This window comes from Dendrobium catenatum, unplaced genomic scaffold (genome assembly GCF_001605985.2).
Source record: "Dendrobium catenatum unplaced genomic scaffold, ASM160598v2 fragScaff_scaffold_716, whole genome shotgun sequence".
NCBI classification, from domain to species: Eukaryota; Viridiplantae; Streptophyta; class Magnoliopsida; order Asparagales; family Orchidaceae; genus Dendrobium; species Dendrobium catenatum.
The window spans coordinates 16,105,114-16,115,183 of NW_021319178.1; the positions used below are offsets into that span (position 1 = coordinate 16,105,114).

Consider the following 10,070-nt stretch of genomic DNA (forward strand, 5'->3'; position numbering starts at 1 on the left):
CCATTACTAGACAACGGTTTTTCTGACCCTGGTCTCTTGCCGACTACGGCCCTTCCGACCAAACAAACATGTATATGTAACTCCCACCATGTAATGCACTTTATATGATGTACATTTGTTACATCAATCCAAGGCCTTCTTCCAAGGAAGGGCCTCATTTGTAATCGACTGCAAATACTAGTGGATTCATTCAAACTGGGCCAGACCCTGTGGTTTTTCCCCTTTCAGGGGTTTCCACGTAAAAACTCTGGTGTCTCTTATGAACGCTACACCCTCTCACTTATCTGCTTGTGTGCTGGATCTTCGTACAACGCTAAGACGCTAAACTTTATAATTCTGTACCGCCGCGAATACTCCAGGACGCAACACCTATATATTTGTTTAGCTAAATTTTAAATATATCTTTCGCCCTCCTTAGTATATAATCTATTATATAAATCATTAAAAGTTAAAATTTTTGCATCCTTAATTGATATTTTAGGCTCCTTCCGTACCTCTTTATATCTTTCTCAATTATGAGAGCTTTTATAGCTAAACCAACTTTTATAACAAATCTTTTTTTTTTTTAATATTTCTAGCACATTTTGATTCCAACACAAACTTTTTTTACTATTAGTAGTTGCTTTCACTCATAACCCCAAGACTTATAAATTCAAATTTCTCATTTATAACTTTGTAAATCTTTTTATTTTAATTTTACTTTTGACTAAGGGTGCAAAAGAGTCGACTAGTCTTCATGTCGAGCGGCTTGTCGAGCTCAGTACCGAGCTCTGCTGTCAAACTCTCTCCCTCATAGTCGCATCCTTCGTCCCTCATTCATCGTCGCGTCCATCTTCCCGAACTCCGTCGTCGATATCATTCATCTCGTTCTCATCATCTTCTCGAACTCCAGCGATGTCGTCCCGAGGACCCGAGTTCATAGTAGAAAATGACGAATGTCGTCATCCAGATCTTCTCCGTCTTCTCAAACTCACGTCCCCCATCATAGTCGAGAGCTTATTCGTCATCGAGATCTACATGCGAGCTCGATTAATTTTGATTTCCCGCTCGTGAGCTCCGTCATTTTCAATTTCCCGCTCGCAAGCTCCGTGGATTAGGATTTCCCGCCCGCGAGTTGCTCGTTGAATCGACGAGTTGAGTCTGAGGCCTATTCGAACTCGAGCTCGATAAGCCTTCGAGCTCGAAATTGTGTTTGAGCTCGACTAGAGAGCTCGATAAGCTCGACTCGTGGAGCCTGTTAACGAGTTGAGTCCAAGCCAGCTCGCGAGTCAGCTTGACTCGGTTGCCCCCCTACTTTTGACTAAGATAATTAAAGCTAATTTAATTAAAAATCCCCATCTAAATCAATTTAATTTAAAAACTATATAATATTGATTTCTATCTATATAGAGATTGGGATGATTATAATGTTTTATAAAAATTTTTATACATTTATTGCGGAGAAAATAAATTAGTTATTTTGATTGTAAAAATTAGTTTATATAATTTTACAAGAGAAATTAATGAGAAAGTAAAAAAAAATAATAGGAAAATAAAATTATAATTAATATCTAAGAAAAAGTTTATAAATTAATGTTTAAAAAAAACGAAGCTCTCCAAAATATATCCTAAGTAGAATGGTGCGATCATTTTCCCAAAAAAAAGAAGAATGGTGCGATCTCCTTACGGACACGGATATGACTGACGAATGTACTGCTTAGACTTGTCGGGACTCGTGTATGCTTACCCCAATAACATTCCCCAATTTTAATAACAAATCCCCTTACCGTTAAATTCTAGGCACGCGAGTTAACGTACCTTAAGAGCGCTACACAACGATCCGCACCGATTGAGCAAAACCGCTGTGAGCGAGATATAACCCTGGCCACTATGCTTTGCTCTGCCGCATCTCTACTCTACCTAGCATTGGCATCACCTTCGCCATGCCGAAGCAAAACCCAAGCTCCATGATCTGTTCCACGAAGTACGGTAAGTGCGCCTGCTGTGCATATGATAGCTCAAACTCGTCGGCAAGCTCCGATGGCCGACGCCGCTTGGTGGTGACAAGTAGGACGAGCAAGGAGGAAGAGAGCAGAGAAAGGCAGGTGAAGACGGTAGTGGACTCCTCCATAAAAGTGTGCTCGGATTGCCGAACTTCATACACGCCACTTTGGAGAAATGGACCTGATGGCCCCATGGTTTTTTCCTTCCTCTCCATTTCAACTTCAGTTTCTATAACCTGTTCCCTCTGTTATTCAATATTTTTATTTGTTATTAATTTTACTTTTATGTTCCTGTCTATTCTTATTAATTTATTTTTTATAGTTTTTTCATACAATTTCTTATGCTTTGCCTATAACGAACTGCAAAACTGACAAATGCGTAATTCATTTTTGTTTTTGCGTTACCTCTTGGTTTCATAACCTAGCTACAGGCTTTACTATTCAAGATTTACTTATTTTCTTTCTACTAAAAGTATTTTAGTTCAAAATGATTCATTAGCATTCCCATATTTTCCCTCAGTGTTGCCTTTTTTTGATAATGTTCTTTTAGGACCCTTCCTATACATCATATGAGCTTCAGAAATTTCGTTACTTTTCTTTTTCGTCTGTGTGGATGTTGGGAGTTTGAGTAGAAGGAAACAAAAAGAAAAAGGGAAGGTTTCATAATGGTTTTACGAACTTTCAAACTCAATCCAAGAAATGTTGAGATTTAATTTTATTTCTCCATTTCAATAGAAACTAAGCCTTCAAGTTCTTGATCAATAGCAAATGAATGGCAATATTTGGTAATGCGTTGCCGAATTTCGATTTCGCTAGAAAAGATTTTGTCCATTTACTTATGTTTGTTTTGTTGCAGTCTCTCTGCAATGCATGTGGTATTCGTTACAGGAAGAGGAAAATAAGTGTTAGAATGGAAGAAAGGAAAGCCAGAAAAGTTTTCTCCATTACTGGGAACGCAGAAAGCAAGCGGAATTCGAACGCGGAAGAGACGAAGAAAGGGCAGAGGGTCAAACGGGAAAAGATGGTAATGACATTGAGCGAGGAGGAGATGAGGATGAGGCAGAGGGACAAGCAGGAGAAGATCCTAATGGTTATGTTCCATCTTCGTCGCGAGGCAGGGAGCTGGAGGCAGAGAGCGTTACGGGAACGATCAGACGAAGGTGTGGAGAGTGAGGAAGTTGCAGAGGCGGCGCTGCTCCTGCTCTACTTGTCCTGTGGCATCTCTGTTCACTTTTAGATTGCCACGTGCCCCACGATTGCTTTTCCCTTTTGTCGTTTTTTGTTATCCGATGGCCATAGAAATGGATAGAAAAAATTATTCCTCAAAAGTTTATCAATTTTTGGTTTTCTGAAATAGACTCAAAATAAGAAGAATTTGAAAACCACAAAATGAAAGAAAAACGATGCTTAAATTGATGTTATATATTTATTATATCAATCTATTGGCCAAAAAGCAAGAACAAAATGAAGCAATTAAAAATTTCTCGAATAAAACTTTCAAAATTATTAAATTTAATTGATTCATATTTGTTGCAAGCAAGAATATTCACGTTGGTAAAGTAAAAAAAATGCACATCTTTGTATTGTACTAGTATCCAGCTTACAAACAAAAATAATAAAAATGCTAGAACTTTTATGTTGAAAATTTTGGAAAAGAAAAAAAAAACTATAAGTCACATCCAGTCGAAGTGATTTCATTATTGTTTGAATATGTTATAAAGATTGACCTATCTTGGCACTTGAAGATGGTGAAATTATTGTAGTTTGGAGAGTTGGGCAGAAGTTTGTTGTCAATTGATTGTAAGGCGGAAATCCTGTGTTGGTTGATGGCTAGACAAAAATCCGACAAACGCTAGTTATCTAGTCGGGGTTCGATGTTTGTTAATGGTCCTACGACAGTCATTAGTCCGACGATTTTCCTACAGTGGTCAATGAGTAGTATGCTAGCAAGATAACTCTAATTTCTCTTTTTTCCTTCTCTTTGTTGTTTGGGTCCCCCTGAATAAAAAATGAGGGTCTATATATAATTTTTGGGGAGTGACATGACCAGAAAATAGGTTGGGAGTGTTCTGAATGGAAGACCAATATCGACTCCATTGATCGTGAACTGTTTATCGAGCATTTGAGTGCCTTAATGATATCAGAATTTGGCGATCTCGGACTCGCTGAATTCGTTACATTGAGCCGCTTGATTCAACTATAAGCATGCCACATTTTGAAATCGTGATCATGAAATTTTTGGTCCAAACTTTCAGAATGTACTTTGGATCTTCGATTTAGGTACATTTGAGTTCAGATTGGGTTGACTTTGATGTCCTTGGATTCATTGTTTTGGGATATTCACTTTAAATATAAGTCAGCTAACATCAGAGCTCGGATGGTTCAAGATTTAAATTCAGAAATTTTCAATTTGATTTTTCCTCTAGGTTCTTGCCCAATCATAATTAATTTTTGATGATATATCAATCTTATTAAAAATTGATATGATATTATTTTAATTGTTATTTCCTTCTGAAGTGTACTGTACTCTCGTATAATTATATATAATCATTCAAAATTCTTAAACTCTCTCCGTAGGTCATTCCTTGTCTTTCATATATTATTTTTCATTAATCTCGAAGTAATTGTAAGAGTTTTAAGCTTGTTTTTGATAATTATTTTAGTTAAAACATCAAGGCGATGCTTTTGAACAAAACATATATCGTACACATTTTTGTTATAATTACAAAAGAACAATGAATTTTTCATCTATAAATAAATACATTATTAACTTTTTTGTTAGTTAAAAAAAAAAAGGAAAAACATTGAAAAAAATTTGTAGAATCCGTGGTGGCATAGTAGTTGAAGAAGATTATTTCTCTACTTTATTGGCTGTAAAAATAAACTACGAGTTATCACAACTTGGTGACGCAATAACAAGAAAAGACAGGATTAAAATTTCTAGATTATTAACTTAGCCTCTTATATATGATAGTAGTGAAATATCAAAGAAATAATAAGGATTGATAAAAGATTTGTGAGTTCTACACAATAAAATATCTTATTAATCCAATATATTTCCAAGTAATACAATAAAAATTATAATAATTTTGTGAATATTAAGAAATACAGGAGTAAAAATGTAGCAAAGAGGAACTCTATGATGATAGAAAATAAAATTTTAAAAGATGATAAATATAACTTTAGAATTGACATACAATGTATAGGCACTTCAACATTAAATATCAAGGTTCTACTTGATGAAGTGTTGAGGTTCCCTAATATTCAGTAATAATGCAAACATTTCTAAAATTTTTAAAGGAGTAACCAGCACTTAGGAACTAATCCATACTGTTATAGTGCTACAATGCAAAATAAATATTAATTATGGCCTTATAGGAGCCCCTAGATGATATTGTACTAGCACCTAGGCACTTTTTAGAATAGTTACAGAACTAGGAGTTATATGATAATTTTAAAGGGTGACATTGGGAGTTAGAAAAGGGAGTTTTGGAGAAAATTAGAAAGAATCACTTACAATATAAAAACTAACCAAATTAGTTGTTAAGATGTAACTATTTGTGTCTCCTTATGGGTTCCATGAAGGACAATAATATCTCTCTCAATTCAAGAAGAAAAGGTCGAAGGTGTTCCCACAAGCTTAATGATATAAAGCATGATCTCAAGTATGGATGTCAAAAATTGACTAGACCTGTAAACCCGATTGGACCTGACCCAAAAATTCGTGTTTCGGGTTGACCTGTTAAACAAACGGTTAATTAGGTTCGGGTTTGAAAATTCATCTCGTATAAAAAAAATAGGACGAGTTTGGGTCAAAACACCAACTAAAAATTAACCAAAGTTTGAACCAGATCAGACCGATTTACATATTTGGTCGAACAAGCGAGCAGTCTATCATTTGATTTATGGATTTATCGAAAGAGCGCGCTGAATCCGATTTCATTCTATCCTTCGTCGTAAGGTCTGATCTAGTTTGATTTTGGCGGAAGAACTGTCGAAGCTAGATTTGATTTTGATGGAAGAAGCACGGGTCTGTTTTGATTTATGGATTTTGCTGTTGAAGTGCGCCAAATTTGTAATCCTATTTCATTCGTGATTCTAGTCTTCACTATTCACGATTCAGGCTAGCCTCTAGCAGATCAAGGGGTGATTTGGCCAAAGTAACATGCTGCATGCGTTAAATGAGCATTTTTTTTAAATGGGTCGGCGGATCGTGTCTGCTCGACCCTAATTCGAATTAGGTCGGGTTCAAGTCTGCGTTTTTGATCCGTTTTCCTAATAAGGTTCGGTTCGGGTTGGGTCAACTGATAATGAGTAATTTTTAGGTTGGACCTGAACTTGACCTGAAAACCCTTTTTGACATCCCTAATCTCAAGCATCGGTAATCATGCCCCTCTCAATTTGAGAGGAGGTGTTAAATATTTTGGAGAAAATTGTTGAGGTTAGTTTATGGGGCATTAAGCTTTTTGTGGCAGATTATAATTGATGAATGAGGAAAAATAGCTAGTGTTCATGTCCCGATTGCCTCCATTATGTGTTAGCAAGGATGTAGCTAGTGATTTTTGAAGATTGATAATAGCTACGTGTGATGGCTTACAACACAAATTGCAGAAAATAAAATGATAATATATGCTATGCAATATATGATGTGGAAGATATATATATATATATATTTCCATAAATATAATGCATAATAATATCAAAAAAGGTGTGATGAAAATTTCGAGGTGGGGTGGGTGGAGTGGGATTGGGGGATGGGAAATTAATGGAAAAGGGGGGAATGCCGGAATGGGGATTTGATAAGCTGTTAGGTCCATGAACTAATTTAGGTAGTAGGTACTTCATGTTAGATTTTATGCAAATTTCGAGTGATATTTTTCATGAAAGTATAATTTAGCAATGTATTTTGATAATGCCAATGATAATATGTTGTAGTCTTATAGTGATAATGCATAACAATGAGTTCAACTTGATCATTGGTTAAACTAACTTGATGAAAATTAAATTTGATAATGAAGTTAATGCTCTAGGATTATTGTTATAATTATGTAAAAGCTCGACTATTACTATGATAATAATTAACTATTCATATTGGTGTGCAAAGCTTAGTCTTATTGTTGTTTGTGAATTAATCCTAAGTGAGGATACATGTCGTTGAGAGTTTGATGTAGGTCCTTATATTACTCTAAATCAGAAGTACATACGAAGAGGTTAATGAAGAGGCACTAAAAGAGACATATCTATATCTTAAAAAAAAAAAATCCAATCAAAAGTTAACAATGATGTTTGATGGCATGGAATGATTGACCACATGAAAAGAGAAAAGCTATATAAAATAATGGGTAGAGTTCAAAATAGAAAGGCAACCCTATGAGTGTTTCATTAGATCTTTCTCTCAAGTTCATTAATTCATTCTAATCCATAAAGACTTTATGATTAAATATTTATGGGAAGGCTCATCTCACAAATGATTAATCATTGGATGATATGAGAAGGTGATGTGCAAGTAAAGATGGGTGATGAGATTATGTGAAAATTTAGAAATATAATGCTCAATCTTGTGGCTTGAAGAAGATTTTGATCTTGATTTGGTGGCTAAGTGTCGAAAGGTACATCCAAATCATCTATAGTACTTCCTGGAAGGTGAGTAATAGTGTTATGGTCATAACACATGAAATCAAAGAAAAAAAAACTTTATATATAGCATTAAACACTAGAATAATGGGTGCCACCATGAATTAAAGTTCCCTAAATTTTAGTGGCGCTACATGGGCTAAAGTTTTGGTTAAGTGGTGCCTTAAAAGGATCGAGTGAATTGTAAGGTAAAATATATATAGGAATCAAAGAGCAGGATGATATCAAAGTATATATTATGGTAAAAGCTATCAATTATACCATCAATGTACACAATAATTTCAAACCCTCAATTTACTCCCATGGTTGAGTAAAGAGGTGTCACATAAAGATGATTCTCTATGATGTTAACATATTAGAAGTTAATCTCTTAGAGGTAGGTTTTATGATCCATGTAGCTCAACTTCCTCAAGTTTCTCTAACTTAAGTTTAATTACAGTGTCATGAAAGACTTGGAAAAGATTTAGACTAAATTAATTTTATTTTTAAATTTGGTTTTTATCAAAGTTATGATAAAATTTAAGCAATATTTATCTTCATATTACCACTCATAATATAAAAGGGTATGATGCAAATCTAATCTCCTCCTTATGGATGATATTAATAAAAATAAGATCCCTTGGTTTAAGGGGAAGAAGTCAGTCATGAGACATCAAGCTCATTTGTAAAGAGCATGATGTTAAGCAATTATAACTAGTAGAGCACTTTCCCCCATTTAAATGGAGAAATTCAACAACAAGGAGATAACTCTTTAGCTCAACTAGAAGTTCATTAGGCTCTTGGTGATTAATATTCTTACCCAATTAATAAGAGCAACAAAAGAATGAGTTTAGATCATTGATATAGCAAGTTAATAATGTAAGTGGCTAGGCATAACCAAGAGGGGGTGGGGTGGGGTGAATCAAATTAATCTAAAAATAAATATCTTTTAAAAAATTAACAATGATAATTTCTGGTAGAAGTAAATATTATTTTGCAAACTCAAAATATTAATTTTAAAATAATTTTTAATATATTTTTTGAAAATAATTGGAGAGTCAACATAAATATTTAAAAAATTATTTTATAATGATAACAATGGAACTCATTTTATTTCCTTAAATAATAAGTATTCACAACAAATAAAAGTTACAAACCAAGATATGCAATAAGTAAAATTAAGTAAAAAAAAATCAAATTTTTTATACTGGTTCGATTAACCTGACCTACGTTCACTTCCAAGATTCCTCCCCATGTATTCCACAAACCACTCCTTGTTCCCTGTATAGCGAAGAAGCCGTTCAACTTTACAAGGACTTGATAATACCCTTACACCCCTCTCTTCTCGAGATGATATCCTCCTTTTGCATCTAGTATTACTAAGAAGCCTCACCTCTAGCCTCCTGCTAGCACAAGAGTCTTCTCCCAATGTTTTCCTGAGCTCTTGCCCCCAAGAGCCCTTACTCTATCAAAAACTAAGAAAAAATGACATAGGATAGGAAGAACAACCCTAGTGGAACCCAATTTATCGAACACCCTTTAAAGAGGTCCCTCATGAGTACTCTTAACTCTCCCACCTTCTCTCCCTCACAATAGAGTAAGTCTCTCTCAAAAGCTCTATCATAATCACTCTTAGTCTTCCACAAGAAAGCCTGAGATGTCCAAAGACTTATGTTAAATGATCATAACAAGATATTTATATGAAACCCTAAATAAAACCCAAAAATTCTAATATATTTAATTTGACAGATAAATCATACAGCTTGATCCAAGATCATACAGTACTCTCTAAATAACATTGCCGACTTATGGAATCAGATCAACTTGTCCAAATAATGTTTGTTTAAATAAACTCTCTATTTGTTCGGACTATACGATGTATATTATATAATATGATCTTAACAAAGATAGTAACTTAGAGCATTGGATTGGCCTATCTTGCCAAAAGTTTTCAGACATACTCTCTATTATTTGTACTATATGATAGGGAACATACAATATAAAATAAACTCTAACTTTTACCCATTATTTTAGGTTCTAAAATAGGTAGTTCATTTTATTATATTTTAATAATCATATTATACAAACAGGTTCATACGGACAGGTTAGTAAATTATGAATAATTCAAATTTTAAATTTACCCATTTTTAGAAATTTAGAATTTACATATTTTAGGTTGAATAATTGATCATCTAGAATGATTTGTAACATGCTATATGATTAGTTATATAAATTTTCTATTTCAATTTTATCTTAATTAATTCCACTTAATTTTTAGAATTCACCAAAATGCCATAGAGATCATACCATACGAAGTTAATCATATTGTATGGATTGGTTAGAAAATTAAATGCTTCAATTAACTCAGTTTCATTTATGATATTCCTTATATGTGTGTGGTTGTTAAACCAACTTTATGCCTAAACATACATAAGACCCATTCAAAATAAAAAAAATTATAATTATAAATTGACA

The 10,070-nt window shown here is 34.0% G+C and overlaps 1 protein-coding gene across 1 annotated transcript; it reads left to right on the forward strand.

The window, feature by feature from the left end:
• Positions 1–2,754: 2,754 nt before the first annotated feature.
• LOC110108022 lies at positions 2,755–3,219 on the forward strand. The gene has a single exon (XM_028695968.1). The coding sequence runs from the start codon at positions 2,755–2,757 to the stop codon at positions 3,217–3,219; it is 465 nt and encodes a 154-aa protein (XP_028551801.1).
• Positions 3,220–10,070: the final 6,851 nt, after the last annotated feature.